This window comes from Ambystoma mexicanum, chromosome 3q (genome assembly GCF_040938575.1).
Source record: "Ambystoma mexicanum isolate Mex_15411 chromosome 3q, UKY_AmexF1_1, whole genome shotgun sequence".
In the NCBI taxonomy this organism is placed as follows: Eukaryota; Metazoa; Chordata; class Amphibia; order Caudata; family Ambystomatidae; genus Ambystoma; species Ambystoma mexicanum.
This window is the reverse complement of record NC_090926.1, coordinates 1295028304-1295048226: the sequence shown is the minus strand read 5'-3', so window position 1 is coordinate 1295048226 and position 19923 is coordinate 1295028304. Positions and strand designations below refer to the sequence as shown.

The 19923-nt window shown below is 50.3% G+C and overlaps 1 protein-coding gene across 1 annotated transcript in view; it reads left to right on the top strand.

Moving 5' to 3' along the window:
* LOC138447896 (uncharacterized) overlaps nucleotides 1-19923 on the top strand; it is an 879976-nt gene that overhangs the window by 329373 nt on the left and 530680 nt on the right. Inside the window, exon 6 of the mRNA XM_069604399.1 lies at nucleotides 1843-2009. Within this exon, the coding sequence (XP_069460500.1) occupies nucleotides 1843-2009 (167 nt within the window). The remainder of the gene's footprint in view (nucleotides 1-1842; nucleotides 2010-19923) is intronic.

The window sequence follows — 19923 nt, the reverse complement described above, 5'->3', positions numbered from 1 at the left end:
GGGAGGAAGCAGCGGGGGTCAGATCACTGAGCCTCGGGGAGGGTGGGGAGTGGAGGGCGGGTGGACCTAGTAACCAGCAGAGGAAGCAGCGGGGATCAGATCACTGAGCCTCGGGGAGGGTGGGGAGTGGAGGGCGGGTGGACCTAGTAATCAGGGGAGGAAGCAGCGGGGATCAGATCACTGAGACTCGGGGAGGGTGGGGAGTGGAGGACGGGTGGACCTAGTAACCAGCGGAGGAAGCAGCGGGGATCAGATCACTGAGCCTCGGGGAGGGTGGGGAGTGGAGGGCGGGTGGACCTAGTAACCAGGGGAGGAAACAGCGGGGATCAGATCACTCAGCCTCGGGGAGGGTGGGGAGTGGAGGGTGGGTGGACCTAGTAACCAGGGGAGGAAGCAGTGGGGATCAGATCACCCAGTCTCGGGAAGGGTGAGGAGTGGAGGGTGGGTGGACCTAGTAACCAGGGGAGGAGGCAGTGGGGATCAGATCACTGAGCCTCGGGGAGGGTGGGGAGTGGAGGGTGGGTGGACCTAGTAACCAGCGGAGGAAGCAGCGGGGTCTCAGATCACTGAGCCTCGGGGAGGGTGGGGAGTGGAGGATGGGTAGACCTAGTAACCGGCGGAGGAAGCAGCGGGGATCAGATCACTGAGCCTCGGGGAGGGTGGGGAGTGGAGGGTGGGTGGACCTAGTAACCAGGGGAGGAAAGAGCGGGGATCAGATCACTGAGCCTCGGGGAGGGTGGGGAGTGGAGGGCGGGTGGACCTAGTAACCAGCGGAGGAAGCAGCGGGGATCAGATCACTGAGCCTCGGGGAGGGTGTGGAGTGGAGGGTGGGTGGACCTAGTAACCAGGGGAGGAAGCAGCGGGGATCAGATCACCCAGCCTCGGGGAGGGTGGGGAGTGGAGTGTGGGTGGACCTAGTAACCAGCGGAGGAAGCAGCGGGGATCAGATCACTGAGCCTCGGGGAGGGTGGGGATTGGAGGGTGGATGGACCTAGTAACCAGCAGAGGAAGCAGCGGGGATCAGATCACTGAGCCTCGGGGAGGGTGTGGAGCGGAGGGTGTGTGGACCTCAGTTTTAGGGAAGAGCCATTCCTTGTAGGTATTGGTCTTGCGCTCCTTCCTGAAATGTACAAGCGAGGGGGCAAGTCTGGTATTGATGGGGAGGAGGTTCCAGAGTCTGTTAATGTAGACAGAGACAGCTTTTCTTATGGTTTGTTCCTGAAAAGGGTGCAAAAAGAGAAAGAATGCACCAGACACTGTAAAAAGGAGGTTGAAGAACATCTCTTTCAGCTTTTGGAGGAGGGGGCACTAAAGTGTTTTGAGGAGTCCCAAACTGACCTCAAAAAGGATATTGGAATTCACTTTGGAGCCCTGCTACCCATATGGCGTTAGACAGCTTGATGGCCCCTATAGGGGCTAAACTACTCCCAAGTATATGTTACTGTCATATTACAACCTGTAATATGACAGTAACATATACTTGGGAGTAGTTTAGCCCCTATAGATCAGAGGCAGTGTCTTGACAAGTAAGCCGCAGAACTTCCTTCGTACAAAGGGGTTCACTGTGTGTGCCCAGAGAGTCTCCAGGTGTGGGCAATGTACGGCCCCATAGTGCTTTGGGTAGAGCCCCAGGGGGTGGGTCCCATGGGCACTGGAGAGTTGCTTAGGAGTGTGTGCCTGAGTGCACTGGAGGGTCTCAGTCTATAGACCCAATTGTGGCCTTTAATGGGTTCCTGCGAGCTCTGGACACCCTCTGCACCGGTGGCTGTTTACGGGTAGCGTGGTGGTGGTAGTGGTGGTCCCTCGGACCTGCCTCATGCCTCTCTTTCTCTCTGTCTCCAGTACTTACTCACCTGTCTGATGTGCAGCAGAGACCGGGGGTGAAGGCCCCTGTGGTGAGGATTGGAGTGTCCGACACCTGGAGCACCCGCAGGGCTCAGATGTACCCAATGGCCTTTACTGAAACCTTGACTGAGGCCTTACAGGACGGGAGCCCGGTCTGCATGGAGGTAAGGAGTTTCCAAGCGCCCTCAACCTGAGGAAACCTCCACTCTGCATTCTCTTCTTGACAGGATGCTTGACTTGCCAACTTCTTTCTTCCTTTCCTTGCTCCTTCACCATGCCACCAGCCCCACCTGTGAGGATACAGGCCCTCGCAGCACTCCCACCGTGCAAGATGCCTCCTGGTGCTACCATCCTCACCACACACCCTGGCCCTGCCACCAGCCCCACCTGTGAGGATACAGGCCCTCGCAGCACTCCCACCGCGCAAGATCCCTCCTGGTGCTACCATCCTCACCACACACCCTGGCCCTGCCAGCAAGTTATCCTGTGAGGATTACAGGCCCTCGCAGTACTCCCACCGTGCAAGATCACTCCTCATGCTACCATCCTCACCACACACCCTGACCCTGCCAGCAACTTATCCTGTGAGGATTACAGGCCGTCGCAGTACTCCCACCGCGCAAGATCACTCATGCTACCATCCTCACCACATACCCTGACCCTGCCAGCAACTTATCCTGTGAGGATTACAGGCCCTCGCAGTACTCCCACCGCGCAAGATCACTCATGCTACCATCCTCACCACATACCCTGACCCTGCCAGCAACTTATCCTGTGAGGATTACAGGCCCTCGCAGCACTCCCACTCCGCAAAATCACTCCTCGCTGGTTTGGGCTTTTCCTGCTTGATCGATCACAGTCTCTTTCACTATCACCTTTTCTTTCACCTCTAACTTGTCTCACTTGTGATGTTCCCCAGGGTTCTGCTCTCTCACCCCTTCTTTTTAATGTTTACATCCAGCCTTTGGTCAAGCTCATTCTCTCTTTTGGGTTTCTGTGTTTCTCCTATGCCGATGATACTCAAATCTGGATGTGGCTTGACCTTTCTCTTCGTGCTATGGCTGAGCGGTGTCGTAAGTGCCTGTCAGCCGTCCATGTGTGAATAGGCAAGAACTGGCTTCACCTTAATGGGGATAAAACGGAGATCCTGATTGTAGGGGCCACTCCTGAATCTTCAGGCTGGTCCTCTGCTTTTTGGCCTACGGAACTCAGCTCTTTGCCTACCCCGTCTGCTGCTGTTGTTAAAAACATGGGCGTGAAGCTTTGGGCGTCACTTTCGATGCAGGCTCAGGTTAGCGCTATCTGCCAGGCTGTTCATTTTAAATGTCGCGCCTTGAAACACTTGTGTATAGGCGTGTTATTAATGCCATATCATGTCATATCATTAATTGCGTATATCTTCCTGACTTGCTCCGGCCATTAGCTGTTTCCTCCCTCGCGGCAGGCTCCGTTGACTATCGCAACTTGCTCTACTTGGGACAGCCTGACTTCGTGTTGGAACGGCTACTAGTCAAAATTCGGCAGCCACGGGTGCTACCCTCTATACCTCTACGTCTCCCATTCTTTATGCCCTCCACTGGCTAAACGGGTGAAGTTTAAAACCCTCTGCTTAATGCATCAGGACTTTTATAAAACCAGGATGGAATATCTTTAGGCAAAATTCGTACATTATGTCCCCTCCTGTTCTTTACGTTCTTCTTCTGCCTCGCAGCTGCTTGTCCCCCGATTCATTCGCTCTCGAGTTGGAGGGTGCTCTTTTCAGTGCAGGGGCTCTTCTTTGGAATTTGTCCCCACTTTTTTTGCAGGCTATTATTGACCATATATCGCGATTGGAAGACTTTTCTGTTCGGTGTGTGATTATCTTTTTTTCTGCTTATAGTTCCTTTGACCGCTGCTCTCTTTACCTTGCGCCATGATGTCCTAGCTGGTGTAGGTCACACTTAATAAATGGAGTTAACATAACATAACATGCTACCGTCTTCACCACAAAGCCTCACTCTGCCTCAACCCCATCTGTGAGGATACAGGCCATCCCAGCACGCCAACCCTGCAAGATGACTCCTCATGTTACTGTGGAGAAGCAGACATGCACGTTATTGATGAAACCCACCCCCTCACCACACCAGGTATAATTCCAGTACTGCATCGAGTGTATGAGAGACATTATGCACTCGGACAACCATACTCAATGTACCCTCGAACTGAGGTGGTAGCAGGAGATCTGCAGGTACCACTGAACATCGAAGAGCTGTAAAGGTAATATGACATATGCAAAGTAATGTCGTAAGGAGAGGATACAATGACGCACCGAAAAGATATAAGAATATTTAAACAATGAAGATGTAACTAAAGAAACAAGAGTAAGCCTACATACAAGTGAGAAGACACCATATATACACAGAAGACAAGTATCCAGATGAGTAGTGAATGTATATATGCAGAAGCGCAAGGTAGATGAGTTACGTAGAAGCTTTCTGCAGTAGAAAACATAACATGGGTAAAGCGGCCATGTTGAGAAAATGGACGTCGTCCCTGAAGAAAAGTACGTGAAAGGCTTGAAGGAAATAGACCAGGGCTGCAGAGCTGACAGAAGCTGGAACTACAATTTGTGCATGAACAAAGAATAGCTGTTGGCAAGAGATCAATGACGCCACAGCGAGAAGCTACTGAAGGATGCAAGTTGAGTCAACAAGGATAAGCAATGCACGCAGGACATATTTCTCTTAGATTAAGTAAATGAGTGAACATTTGTGAATGCCAAATATTGGACAATTAAAGATGGAGAAAGCATATGTGAGACGGAGCAACCAAGTCTTGAGAGGCTGAAGAGAGTCATGACCCCCAGGATAATTGAATCAAATAGCACTAAATAGAAAGGCGAGATGGACAAAATCATGGTCTCTTCACACGTGGTACAAGACCAAAAAACAAGACCTATTCATAAGCCCCAGACGAAGATAACGATGTACCTTAACTCCCCTTAAAGTTCCAGGGAAGAGAACATCGAGCAACGTCAAGTACAATGAAGAAGTTTTGGCTGACAGCTTGGTTGATGAGAGATGGTAGATTAATTGGGCCAGTGGGCAATAGTCTGAAGTTGTTCTCTGCACCTGGGTTTCGTTTTGCCTACATGCTACTAATGAGCCGATTGTCCAAGATTGGGAGAGAATGCCAACCAATCAGAGGGCCTATGCAATGGTGAGCATACCTTGTTGCAGGGGCTAATCTGCTGCTGTTATGCAGCTATTCTCTGCATTGTTCATAGTTAGAGGGAAGTTCAAGACATGCCTATTAGATGAGGGGCAGCCAATGATGTTACTAACACTTATAGAGACTATTGGCCTCATTACGATACTGGCGCTAAACCATGGCGCTATTAGCACCATAGTTGGTGCCGGTATCGTAACGAGTCCGCCAATGTTCAATGGGGAATTACCACCCCATTCCAAGGTTGGCGGGGCGGTAATTCCCCATTGAACATTGGCCCTTCCCCATTCCCATTTTTGCCCCATAGGGCTCAATGGGACTGGGGAAGGCGCTAAGTACAGTGCTGCAAATTGCGGTACCGTACTTAGCACCAAGGTCCCTTTGCGGGTCCCCACTTTAACGGCTGGTGTAGACCAGCCGTTCAGGTCCGGTCCCGCAAAGGGACCTCGTAGTAAGGCGCTAATGGGTTAACGGCGCTGCAGCCTTTTACGGCGCTGTTAACCCATTAGCGCCAGGGTCGTAATGAGGCCCTATAAGTGGATATGTTCCCTTAACCAATCACTCAGTGTTATTATTTGGCACGTAGGATGATGTCATAACTGACGTACATCGAGGTATAAAGCCTTTGTGTAACCGAAATGTAATTGAGAGTGTGTGGACTACGATTTGCTGTTCGCCAGGTTTTCCTACTTTATTGAACTGATAATAAGGCAGTGTTTTGCCATATTCTTTGAGTCTGTCCAGTTATTCCGATCCGTGATCATTCATTATGGTAATCCCAGTCTTCACAAAAGAACGCCCAATGGTGCTACTGCACACTACCATCTTCACCACACACCCTGACCCTACGCCAACCCCACCTGTAATGCTACAGGCCCTCGGAGCACTCTCACCCTGAAAGATGACTCCTCATGCTGCCATCCTCACCACACATCCTCACTCTGCCAGCACCCCACCTGTGAGGATACAGGCCCTTGCAGCACTCCCACCCTGCAAGAAGACTCCTTCTCCCATCTTCACCACATACCCTCACCCTGCCAGCACTCTGACCAATAAGCATACAGACTCTACCAATACTTCCACTCGGCAAGATCACTCCTCATGATACCCTCCTGACCATGCACCCTCAGTGAGAGATTGTATGATATGATATGGCATTTATAACTCGCCTATTCGTAAGTGTTTCAAGGCGCAAACCAGGCAAGGGAGGGGAAACAAAGGGAGGACAAAGACAACGATCTTACTAGGCCTAGTGACATTGAGATCGAGCAAGTGCAGGGGAGGGGAAAAGTGCCAGAGGAAGTGGAGGAAGGGCAAGTGCAGGACACAGGATGAAAACAAGTACTGCGGCCAGCAGGTGGCAGTGCAAGGGTTAAGTGCAGACAGCAAGTGTCTGATAAGTGCAGATAAAGGGACTGTAGAGTTGCAGATACAGACAGATCCAAGTGCAAGGAGCTGGACAATCCTGCCGCAGTCTCTACCTCTCCTGTTCCCCCCTGCCCCTGCTAGGCCCTCTGTATGACCTTGGCTTCTCATTTCATCTCTAAAACCCAGGACATCCTGTCCAACCTTTTGTCCTCTCCTGCTTCTCCCTCCACTCTCTCCTCTTCCTCCGCCCCACCTGTGACCACTCCCCCCTTTCTCTGCCTTTCCTCTCTTCACCCCTGACGAGGTTTCTAGACAAGACCGATCTATGAAAGCCTCGTCAAAATAGGTTCTTCCCTGTTCTTCCAAAACCATCAATGTCCACATTGATACCCTCGCTCCAGCCTTGGCCGACTTCTGCAACCACTCTTTCGCCACTGGAACCTTCCCTTCACCGTCCCGAAGCACTCTCTTGTGCACCCCCTTCTCAAGAAGGTGCACAAGGTGAGGCCTCTGACTTTGCTTTAGTACGCAGTCATGCTTCCTTAGGCACGGAGCAGGTTGCCCCATGGAACCATCTCTAGCAAGAGATCAAGGACGCACCAAGTCCAGGCCTCCAAGAAAAGGCACAAGGCTTCCTCAGCTGACGAGTCCAGCCCCTTGCACAAGGACCGGTCTTCAACACAGGTCAGTGCCCAAGGGGTGTCAACAGGGGATGAGAGCCAAAGCTCCTTCCATCGCCCTAATGACGTAACGTCCCCTAAGTCCAAGTCCAAATCTGGTGACCACTTCATCTTTGGGGTCAAAAACAAGCTCCTCCTCGTCTAAAGCTGTGACAAAAACGTCATCGTTGACCACTGATACTCACTCCAGGTCATCCACCCTGAGGCCATCGACGCGTCCACGACCACGACTGGCACGCAGCGACTATCAATGAAACCTTCTACGGCCATGACTATGTCGTCTTCAACTAAACCGTCATTGGCTACGACTACCACGTTGTCAGCGACTACTCCAATGACCACTAGGATCTCATCGACGACATCTGCATCCACTGCTGTCACACACTCATCGACGACACCCTCATTGACGACATCATCGACAGACAAAAATGATTACCATGCCATTGTTACCACGGCCATCATTACTGCCTTTTCAGACACCAGTTCAGTGTCACCATTGACTGCCTGTCTAAGAGCATCTTTCCCTAACCTTGCTGCCGGGTTGTCATTGTTGTGTCAGAGCCAGCTCTCTCCTAATCAGAGGCGGAGGAGGAAGAGGCCATCATACCACTGCTGTCCTCGCCAGAGCAGAGGAGATTGCCTCCCAGAAGGCAGGGCGAGGCAAGCCGGATTAGGCAACCACCTTTACCCCCTCTGCATTCAGATCAAGCCATCACTCCTCCTACGCAAAGAGACATGTCTTTGGACATTTTATATACTCTCACCACTTTAGTGACAACCCTGCAACAACATTGCACCGGCCCCGGTTACAGCACTGGTCAGTCAACCTTGCACAGATATACCTGGCCCATCCAGGGAGATGAACAACACAACCCCCCCCCCCAGAGGGAGAAACACCAGTCAGTGCAACAGAGGCTGTCGGAGACTGGTATGGACGCAGACCCCGACGACGGGGCCTCCACACACACACGACCCAGACAGATGAATTTGAAGATTTCATCGCAGCTGATGGGGAGCCAGATGACGTTCAACTCAGAGACCCACCCCCTGATGAGGTAGGAGTCTTCCACACTCTCATGTCCAGGGCAACCACAATGTTCAGCCTTGCTATGGGGGAGCAGCAAAAAGAAAGTGTACTGTACCAACGCAGAGAACAGCGCAGGAAATCGGTCATGTCTATCCCACTGTTGGAAGTCGTCTGGGACAATGGCCTAATCACCTTAGCATATCCTGCAACTGCCCCAGATAAAAAAGACATGTTCGACAAAAAATACAGAGCCCAAAGAGTACTGTCTCCTGCCTCCATACTCAACCCACAACAGACTTGGTTGTCTCCGCGGCAGCCAGAAAAAGGTCGGCTAATCCATCCTCATCCTGCTCTGTCTCCTCAGACAAGGAAGGAAAACGCCTTGACTCCTTTGGTAAGAAAATGATCACCACCGCATCCACGACTATCAGGGCGGCAAATGTAATGGCCATACTCGCACATTACGATCGCAAACTGTGGTACAAGTTGGGTCCCTTGCTGAAGTTCTTACCAGATGACAAAAAGCAAGAAGCCTTAGACATCTTCCATGAAGGCGAGTTAGCTTCCAACCATGCCATTACGGTCTCTGTAGACATCGCAGACACTGGTTTTTACCAGATATGGAACTGAGAGGTCCTGCGCCGGCAGGGTTGGCTCAAGGCGACAGATTTTCAAGCAGATGTTCAGTCCAAGGTCGTAGATATGCCCTTCGATGGATCTGCCCTCTTTGGGAAAAAGATGGACGAGGCCCTACAGTCCATAATAACAGACATGGAAACCACTCGCTCCTTGGGCATGCTTCTGCAAAGAAAAGGTCGCTATGGCAGGACTTTGCGGGATAACCGCAGCATCTAACAGTTGTCCTCTTCTTACAAGACCCCGTATTCATCAGGGGTCCAATACAGGACAAAGTCCCAGTCTAACAGTGGTTCACAGCAACTCCGTGCCTCAACCCAATCAAGGGGCCAGTCCGGCAAGCAGACATGGCCAGCCCAGGGCCAGGCCCTCCCACTCCAGCACTTCAGTGAGAGGACGCCTGTCAAGGTTCGTCGACGAGTGGACACTAATCACAACTGACAAATGGGTGCTATCCCTCCTCCAGCAGGGCCACTTACTGGAATCCGTGGACTATCCATCGGGCATTCCTCCCAAGCACAAACCAGAAAGACTACAACACCTCTTGCTTCAGGTAGTGCAGGCTCTGCAGCATAAGGGCGCACTGGAGAAAGTTCAGACAAACGAGCTGGGCTTTGGAGTTTACTCCCGCTACTTCCTGGTAAGGAAAAAGGCACTGCACAAGAAGGCAGGAGGTTGGAGACCTGTCTTCGACTCAAGGTTGCTCAACAAGTTCCTAAAATCACAAACATTCCACATGGTCACGCTACAGCAGGTGTTGTTGCAGCTACATCGAGGAGATTTGTTGGCATCCCTCGACCTCGCGGATGCCTATTTCCATATCCCCATTCGCCTTTCACACCAGCAATACCTACGCTTCGTGGTGTCAGGAGTACATTATCAGTTCAAAGCCCTTCCATTCAGCCCATGGCCTGCTCCGGGAGTGTTTACCAAGTGCCTTGCAACAGTGGTGGCTCACCTGCGGCGGAGGGGAGTCCATGTCTACCCGTGCCTGGACTGGCTGGTAAGGGCCCCCTCCTTTCCGCTGCCAGAAACCAACACTGCCATCACCATCCGGTGTCTACAGCAACTGGGGTTTTCCATCAACTTCCCAAAGTCATGCCTAGTTCCATCGCAACAGACCCTCTATCTCGGAGCAGCACTCGACACCCGCACCTGCACTGCCAGACCCTCGGACGAAAGGGTCACGGCTCTGTTACACAAGGTAGGCTACCTCAACAGCGCCTGAGTAACTCCAGTCTGCAACTACAAATCCATGCTGGGATGTTATCATCATGCATCCCGCTAGTCTCCAACTGCTGATTAAGCATGAGATACGTTCAGGAATTCCTCGATGCCCACTGAGTCCAGTTTTTGGGGTCCTGGGACGACCGCATTACCCTAACACCAGCTTTCAAACAAAGCCTTTGCTTGTGGCCAGTAAGGGAACACCTGGTGCAAGGCTCTCCCTTCAGACTGCCGGACCACCAGGCGACCATCACAACAGATGCTTCACTGGAGGGCTGGGGCGCCCACTGTCAAGACCAACACTCCAGAGCCCTTTGGTCGGAGGAGGAAAAGAGCCAGCATATCAATCTGATGAAGCTACGAGCAATTATCTGGGCCCGAAGTCCTTTCTCCCCCTCCTGAAGGGGAAAGTGGTGCGCATTTACACCGACAACACAACGTCCATGTTTTATGTCCGCAAACAAGGAGGAACAAAGTCCTGTAAGGAACTCATGGTGGCAGCAGTAAAGACAGACACAAGTGATCGCAGTTCAAGGGTGTTTATTAAACTGTTTAATGGGTGAGAAAAACGCCTAATCTAAACCTTAATCTAAGATGGGAGCAAGCTACAGCCATCAAATAATAATAATAAGACAGTCCTAGTGGCGTCTTGTCAAATAAACAGGGCCTATACTAAATACATCTATTGCCAATCCTTACAACTAAGTTACCAAATAGTGTGGGATAATGTTCTCAAGAAAAGAAAGAAGTGTTCACCAAATGAGGAAGTCAGGATGATATGGCTGGGACTCCCTTCACCACATTTTTAGCACGGGACAAGGCAGGACCTTTTAGCATAGCACACTCCTTGGCCTCGCCAGCACGAGATTATACTTCATTTCAACGATATCAGGGTCTTCCCGGGCCAGGTCTCTTGTCTTAGAAGGTCCGTTGTACCAAAACAATAAACAAACAAAAGTACCTTTGTCAATCTTTTCAAGTTGGGCGACTGCTCTTCGCCTCTTGGATCCCCCTCAAATGGGCTCTGATCCTTCTTGTACTGTTAGCTTCCCTCAATCGGGTTCACTACAGCGTTTCACTCAAAAACATATCACTTAACAGTCTTACTGTCCTTTTCACCAACTATTCATTGTGGACATCCCTCAGCCGGGTTCACACTTGACGTCACAATGTCTCTTCACTAGTTACTCTCAATTCACAGGCATCCCTTGGATGGGTTTAAACTACTTGCCACAGTTTCACTAGACCCCTCAGGTTTCTCTCTCCTAAGTCCAGGGCAGTCCCCAGTCAAGCTTCACATCACACGATGTTCTCAGGGAGTTATTGATCACCCTAATTTGTAGACTTTCGACTGTATGAGGGATTTTACTTGACCCTTGTATGACCACTTTGACACTACACACGGCCTCCTTTAAGGCACCTGGGTCTTCGTAGTTTCGTTAGCAAGGAATACCATATAGAGTCCTTCGTATGAGCACCCACCTGGCGCCAGACCACGCTGTCTGGTTCCAACTTCATTCACAAAAGACCTCTGTCATCTTCTTTCTGTATATGCAATATGGCTCCTGAAACCTTGGGATCAACCCAGTCCGGTTCGCTATCACTTGCTTCCAACTCAGTGGCTGGGTTGAACTCATTTGCATTTCTTTTGTCGCTGGAGTCAAGGATGGTACCATGATGAGAACCATTTTTCCCCGTCCTGGCAATCACTTGCCAGCTGCAACTCCCGGTCTTACGTTTGCTTTCACGGAGGCTTTGCAGGTCTTGGCTGAAAAGGGCAAGGGCAATTCCCTCCTGGTCGCCCTTTTAGATCTCTCTGCCTTTCTTCTCCTCTTCAACTGCTGGTCCGGAATAGCTGCTTCCCTGTGCTTCCCTGTGGATTTGGCCTTGCTCAAAGTGTGCTTTCGTGGTCCGCCTTTTATCCCTGTGGGGAAGGGAAAGGGCCGTCAGGTGCACATAGTTATGGTTAATTGACTGGGCCTCATTCCGAGTATGGCGGTAAGGGATAGCGGCCACCGGTAACGAGACCGGTGGCGGTAATCCCTTACCGCCATACTCCGAGTTCCCTTTGCGCCCTCGCCCTTAACGCCTGCTTTGAGCAGGTGTTAAAGTCGAGGGCACAAAGGGGCCTCCAAGCCAATAACGGTGACCGTAATGAACGGTCACCGTTATTTGCATCTTCCCCATTCCCATTGAGCCCTATGGGGGCTCATTTGGGAATGGGGAAGAGCCTTGGTGAATGGGGAATTACCGCCCCGCCAACCTTGGAATGGGGCGGTAATTCCGCCATCCACCAAGGCGCTGCCGGTCCGGGTACGGCGTCAACCAAGGCGTGAATAGCGCCATTGGTTAGCGCCGTACTCGGAATGAGGCCCACTGACTCTGCCTGACCCTTGCGGTGGGACATGTCAGGTAAACGGCTCTGGTGTTAGTCCGTTGTCTGTCTCGGTGTAGGAAAGTGTTTGTGTTGGAACAGGGAGTGGGAGGGGGGCAGAACCTTTGAGTATCCTACAAGGTAGAATGGGGAAAAGGTGTTATAACATAGGCGGTACCGCCTCTCACCCGTCGGCGTCCCACTTTCAGTCCCCGAGGACTTCTCTCCAGGTGATCCTCCTGCAATGGTCCACCCCCAGGAACTGGATCCAATAGCGATGGCCGTGTCCTGGCCACCTGGATGACAGATCCCCAGGGACTAGCGGGTGAGGCACCTTCAGGTTTCTCACAGTCCCCACAACTTTCCAAAGAGGCCCAAGGCCTGTGCCACTGGGCACTAGAGCAGGGCATGTTTCTCATTCCCCTCCACCCACCGGGGATTCAGAACACTCTGGCGGACTCCTTCAGCAGGGAGTTACGCCCTTCCACGAGTGGGAGCTGCACAACAACCAACTACACCTGTTGTTTCAGACGTGGGGCACCCCGGAGATCGACCTCTTTGCCACCCACGACAACCGACTCTGCAAGACTTTTGCCAGCCGCTTCCCCCACCCGTAGAGCTTGGGGGACGCCTTTGCATTTTCATGGGAGGGGAAGTTTCTTTATGCATTTCCCCCCATCCCTCTAGTGCCTCGAGTCCTACACACCTTCAGACTATATCGGGGCAAACTGATATTAGTGGCCCCTGCGTGGCCGAGACAGTTTTGGTATCCCTCCTTGCCCTCTCGTCTGCCCCATCCATCAAGCTGCTTCCTCACCAATTGATCCTATCCAGGAACCAGAGAGCAGTACCTCACCACGACCCGGCCTCTCTCAATCTGACGGCCTAGTTCCTGTCTTCCTAGAGTTCGGGGCACTGTCCCTTCCGCAAGACTTCCAAGCTGTCCTGGCCAAGGCTAGAGCCCCGTCCCCCTTGAAAACATTTTCAAGTATGGTGCAGAAGCCATCTGGCCAGAGGAGATGTTGCCATAACTATTGTCCCTGCCTCAATCTGGATTAACGCATTCCTCCATGAAGGTGCACATAGCAGCGATTTCTAGGTACAGCCGCGCAGCGGGTGTGCCTTCACTATGGTCTCACCGGCTGGTGAAGGGGTTTTTACTGTAGCTCTTCCGGTCTTTTCCACCTGTCCGCCACCTGGTTCCAGCGCGGGAGATCAAGGTGCTACTCGCAAGACTCATGGAGCCATGGACTCATGGAGCCACCCTTCGAGCCCATGCACCAAGCATCTATTAAACACCTTTTCACGCAAAAAGAAGACTTGGTATCGGCCTATCTGGTCCTATGGAATGGTAGCAGTAATTACTGGCTCTTGGGGTGTCACCGAATTTCATCACTTGGGGAAAGCAGTCAATGATTTATCAAAATCCCAAGCTATGGAAACACCAACGGCACAGTCTAATGTAGTGCGCTGTTTAGCAGAAAACGCTTCCAAGGCCCTCACCTTCATGGAAGCGACTTCTCCTGTCGTCTCCGGGATCACACGTGACAAGGATTTGCACTTTTTAAGGATTCCCTTCTGTGAGAGAGATACAAAGGCAGTCCAGTGTTTAGTAACATTTTAGCCTAATATGAAAGGGGAGGACTGTTATGCGCGCCCAAGTTGCCAAGAATCCTCAATATTGAGAGTACTGCATCGCCCATGTATGTGCGGATTACTTTAGTAAACCTCCTTGTAACATGTGGCATCCGTGTCCCGATATGGCAGCGTCGCCTCCGCCATGATCGATCCTAAGATGGCCGCCGCTGTTGCATTGCTGCCCCTTTAGCTAATAAGGTTTTTCCCTTCTGCCTCTTTCAGATCATCACCCCTTTGGTGTGTGCTACACACCCTTTTGGATAACATGCTACATTATCTGACCCTGAAGAAGGCAGGACAACAAAGAAATAATCTTGCAACATGTGCCTTTGGAACATCCGATAGTCTCAAAATATACAATAAAGAAGTGATTTATGGAAAATTATAAAACCGTAGTGATTTCAGAAGCATGAACAAGTAACCCATCTTCAGGGTTCGAAATCGAGGGGGGCTGGGAGCTATTTTGCGCATGCGTGGTGCCCAGAAGAGCTGGTAGCTTGATACCAGGGGCTACTTTTGGCTCCCCAGGCCAAGTGATGCTGGACAAACCCATGGGAATTAAACTCTGTGGTTTTGGGACAATCTATAAATAAACATTAGGGCACGTCTATACAACATTTAAAGCATAAGGGGGGGTCATAGATAAAGGACACAATTCTAGGTTTGCATCTTACGTGGAAGGTAGATTTGCAGACCTCCAGGCGCTAGCTCCTCTTATGGCAGGTAGTGTTTACAATTACAATTAAACATGGCTTACCATGCACACATGGCAAGCAGCGTTTTATTGTATGGCAGGGCAAGCAGCGTTTTATTGTATGGCAGGTAGTGTTTACAAATACAATGAAACATGGCTTACCATGCACACATGGCAGGCAGCGTTTTATTGTATGGCAGGTAGTGTTTACAATTACAATGAAACATGGCTTACCATGCACACATGGCAGGCAGCGTTTTATTGTATGGCAGGTAGTGTTTACAATTACAATGAAACATGGCTTACCATGCACACATGGCAGGCAGCGTTTTATTGTATGGCAGGTAGCGTTTACAATTACAATTAAACATGGCTTACCATGCACACATGGCAGGCAGCGTTTTATTGTATGGCTGACAGCGTGTACAGTGGAGTCCTATGGAGTCCACCTCCATAGGGACCCCCAGCATTTGCAGCGCCATTGTATGGCGTAGAGAAGGGAGGCTGCGGAAACGCTCCCCTCCTCTCCGCCATACAAATGGAGGAACATGGGGCGTGACATTAATGAAAGGTGGAACACACGGCATTTACGCCTTCCATTTACGATACACCCCGGATGAAAATAAGCTCCTCTGTGTGTATAATTTGGGAATGTTCTGGTGATTGGAATGCATTCCATGGAATTGTGGAGTGAATGATCTTTCAGTGCAGTTGTTAAGACGGAGTTCTCAAGGAATGTTTTATAATGTGCACCGTATGCTGATGCGGGGTGGGTGGCCTTGCACCCCGGGGTCTGCTTTCCCAGTCGGTGCTGAGGGAGCCCTCTCTACCTCTGGCCTCAGGGAGGGCCTTGTGATTTAGTTTAGTTTAGTTTAGTTTAGTTTATTATTTGTATAGCGCCGCCTGGCCCTAGGGCATCCAGGCGCTTGCGATGAATACAACAAGAATAATGAATACAACAAGAATAATGCAGCAGAAATGTACAAATCGATTACATATTTACAAATTTACAGTCTTGGTGCATGCTAGTGCGGTAGGGCTAGGCAGTTTCTTTGGATAGAAGCCAAGTTTTGGTGTTGTGTCTAAATCTGTGAAAGGACGGTTCTGATCTCAGCTCGAGTGGAAGTGAATTCCAAAGTTTGGAGGCAAGCACGGGGAAGCTGGAGCCACCTGCTTTTTGGAGCTTAAATCTTGGGATATTTAAGCAGTGTGTTTGAGCTGATCTGGTAGGGCGCGCTGGGGTGTGGTGCTTGAGGTTGTCGGATAGGTATCTGGGTGCTTGGTTAGCTAGGCATTTGTGTGTGAGTGAGATGGTTTTATATTCAATTCTTTGTGGTATGGATAGCCAATGGCAGGTGCGTCTGGCGTCCGAGATGTGTTCTTGTTTGGGTATGTTCAGGGCTGCTCGCAAGGCGTTGTTTTGTATGACTTGTAGTTTGTTGATGTTTTTCTGACTGGTTCCCAGGTATAGCGCATTGCAGTAGTCAACTTTGGAAAGGACTAGCGCTCTGGCTAAGGTGATGCAGTTGGATGGTGAGAGGTAAGGTCTGCTGGCATTGATAAGTTTACAAGTGTAAGCAGTGGCTGAAGAGATGGAGTTGATCTGTCTTGTCAGTGTGAGGGAGGAGTCGAGGTAGATTCCTAGGGTTTTGACGCTGTTAGAGACGGTGATGTTATTGCCGTCTATGGTGAATGCTTGATAGAGTTTGTCGAGTTTATTAAGTCTGGGTTGGGAACCTAGGAGGAGAAGCTCGGTCTTGTCGTCATTAAGGCATAGGCCATGCTTGGCCATCCATTCTTGTATAATGGAATAAATGTTGTTGAGAGCAGTGAGGTCGGTGGAGTAGTCGCCTGTTAAAGGGATCAGTATTTGGGTGTCATCTGCGTAGTTGGTGTAGATGACACCCAAGCGGTCCAGTATGTCAAAGAGGGGTTTCGTGAATACATTGTATAGAGTGGGGGAGACGCAGGAGCCCTGGGGGACACCGCAAGTGACTGGGGCTGGGATGGCAGAGGCTGTGGGTGCGAAGACTCTCATGGATCTGTTGTTAAGGAAGGAATGGATCCATGCGTTGGCGTTATCTGAGAATTTGGCTGCTGAGGATAGATGTTTGCAGAGGATGTCGTGGTTGACCAGGTCGAAGGCGGCCGATAAGTCAAGGAGGAGAAGGAGGGCTAGTTTACCATTGTCTTTAATGTTGTCCATCTGTGTCTTAAGGTCAATCAGGGCGGTCTCAGTGCCATGTTTGGGGCGGAATCCTGATTGTCTGAGTCCTAGTAAGTTATTTTTCTCGAGGTGGTTCTGTATCTGGAGATAGGCAGCTCTGTCGAGGATTTTTAGTAGGAAGGGTACAGTCGTTATGGGTCTGTAGTTGGTGGGGACATTAGGGTCAAGGGTGGGCTTCTTGAGTAAAGGAAGAACCCAGGAGTCCTTGAGGTTGTTGGGCACTATGTTGGAGGTGAAAGATGCGTTGATGAGGGTGGTGATGAAGGGAGCAAGTTGTTTGGCAGCATCTTTAATGATAGGGGCTGGGCAAGTGTCGCCTTGGCATTTGGACGGTTTAAGGGAGTAGATTATTTCTTCAACCTCTTTAATGGTTATGGTGGAAAACTCAAAGAGGTTATTGTCATCATTTTGGGGGGTGGTGTGGGTGTGTGTAGAGGGGGTGATGTTCTCGGAGAGGGTGAGGCTTTCTTTCTTTGTCAAGATTTTGGCTTGTAGCGTGGCAATTTTGCCTAGGAGTGCTTCCTGGATGTTCGTGCACCAGTGGATGTCTTTGTTGCAGGTGTCTGGAATGGGGGAGGGTGATTTGAGTTCTCTCAGGATATTGAAGAGCTCTTTGGTATTAGATTTGGCGTTGCTGATTCTTTCATTGTACATGTTTTTTTTAGACTGGATAATGGCTGTTTTATAGATGTTCGATGCTAGTGCGTAGGATGTCTTGTTAATGGTGGATGGTGACTGTTTCCATGCTAATTCAGCTTGTCTTTTGGCTTTGCGGAGTGTTTTTAGTTTGGGGGTGAACCAGGAATTGAGGTGTGCTCTTGGTTTGGCTTTCCGAAGCTTGAGTGGTGCTATGGTATTTATGGCCTTAAGGATAGTTGTGTTGTATAGATCTACTAATTCAGTAGGGTTGGTCATGGTGGGTGAGAAGTCGATGATGGGTTGGAGTAACGGGAGGAGTTTCTCTAGTGTGATATTTTTGTTGTTTCTTGTGAGTGTGGGTGGGGCATTGGAGGAGGGCCCTGGTGTTTGAGTGCCTTTGTTGATGGTGAAGGTAATAAGGTGGTGATCGGTCCAGGCGCATGGAGTGTTGGAGAGGATGGTAGTGTTGCAATTGAGGTCAGCTATCCAGTCAAGGATGCGTCCTTTGTTATGTGTGGGTTGTGCGATATGGTGGGTGAGTCCTAATTCTGAAATAGTGTTGGCGATAGTGTGAGCTTTGTCATCTTTCTCATCATTGAGACCTAGATTAAAGTCTCCTAGGATGAGTAGTCGAGAGTTAGGTTTGATATTGTTAGAGAGTAGAAGGGCTATGTCGTCATTAAAGGATAGTATGGGGCCTGGCGGTCTGTAGATGAGGTGGATGGTGATAGTGCTTGTGTGCGTTGTGGATAGTTTGAGGGTGAGTAATTCCGCTGATGTCAGTGATTGGTTTTGTATGTGTCTAATGTTGATGGAACTTTTTGCAATAACGGCTACTCCACCACCTTTAGCTGTTTGTCTGTCTGCACGATAGATGGTATAGTCATTGGGTATAGCAAGTGATAGAGAGGGGCCAGATGCTGGGTGGAGCCAGGTCTCTGTAATAGCTATGAAGTCGAGATCATTAGCGGTGATAATGTCTGCAATGTCTAAGGCATGGGCGACTACAGATCTCGCATTGATGAGTGCACCTTTAATGATTTCGGTGGTGATGCATGATTTTTTGATGTGGGTGCGGGGGGAGGGTGCGATCAGGCCGTGTGATATCTGGTCTGTCGGGGGTGTAGGGCGTGTGCAGTGAGGGGCAGATTTGGTAAAGGTTATGTTTTGTTTGTTGCCTAGATTGGGGAAGGATGCGGGTGTGTGTGTTCTGGATCTGAGTCGGGTGAATCTCGATAATCCTGAGCAGGGATAGGATCTGCTGATAGTAAGGTTCGTGATAGTGGGTTGGCCGATGGGAGTAGTTTGTGATGCTTCTTGGGGGCTGGGGGTGTCTGCTATGCGATGAGAGTCAATGGAGGAGGTAGGCTGGAAGGGGTTGATGTTAGGTAGGAAGGGGGTGGGGCAGGGTATGGGATAATGTCTGGGGCAGGCTAGTCTGCTGAGGCCGTTGGGGTGTAAGCGAAAGTGTGACCCTGTACAAGGGGTGTCATGGGGGACCAGGCAGAATGGGAACATAATGAGGAAGGTCCAGGTTATCATTTCTGAGTTTAGAGGGAACTGACGCACAAAATCGTCAGAGAGAAGCTAGTGCGCAATGTTAGTACGCAATGGTGCTGCAGTGCGGGTATTAGCGCAGAGAATCGGAGAAATGCTAGTGCACAGTGCTGATACTCAATACTAATACGCAGTGTAATCTAGGCGACCATAAGGCACTACACAGTGTCACAGTAGTCCCTAAGCGACCATAAGGCACTACACAATGTCATAGTGGTCTCTAAGCGACCATAAGGCACTACACAATGTCACAGTAGTCTCTAAGCGACCATAAGGCACTACACAATGTTACAGTAGTCTCTAAGCGATCATAAGGCACAACACAAGTGGTCACAGTGGTCTCTACGCGACCATAAGGCACTACACAATGTTACAGTGGTCTCTAAGCGACCATAAGGCACTACACAATGTTATAGTGGTCTCTAAGCGACCATAATGCACTACACAATGTCTCAGTAGTCTCTAAGCGACCAAAGGCACAACACAAGTGGTCACAGTGGTCTCTACGCGACCATAAGGCACTACCCAATGTTACAGTGGTCTCTAAGCGACCATAAGGCACTACACAATGTTACAGTGGTCTCTAAGCGACCATAAGGCACTACACAATGTTATAGTGGTGTCTAAGCGAGCATAATGCACTACACAATGTCTCAGTAGTCTCTAAGCGACCAAAGGCACAACACAAGTGGTCACAGTGGTCTCTACGCGACCATAAGGCACTACACAATGTCGCAGTAGTCTCTAAGCGACCATAAGGCACTACCCAGTGTGAGCAGTAGTCTGTGTTATACCGTACTGCGA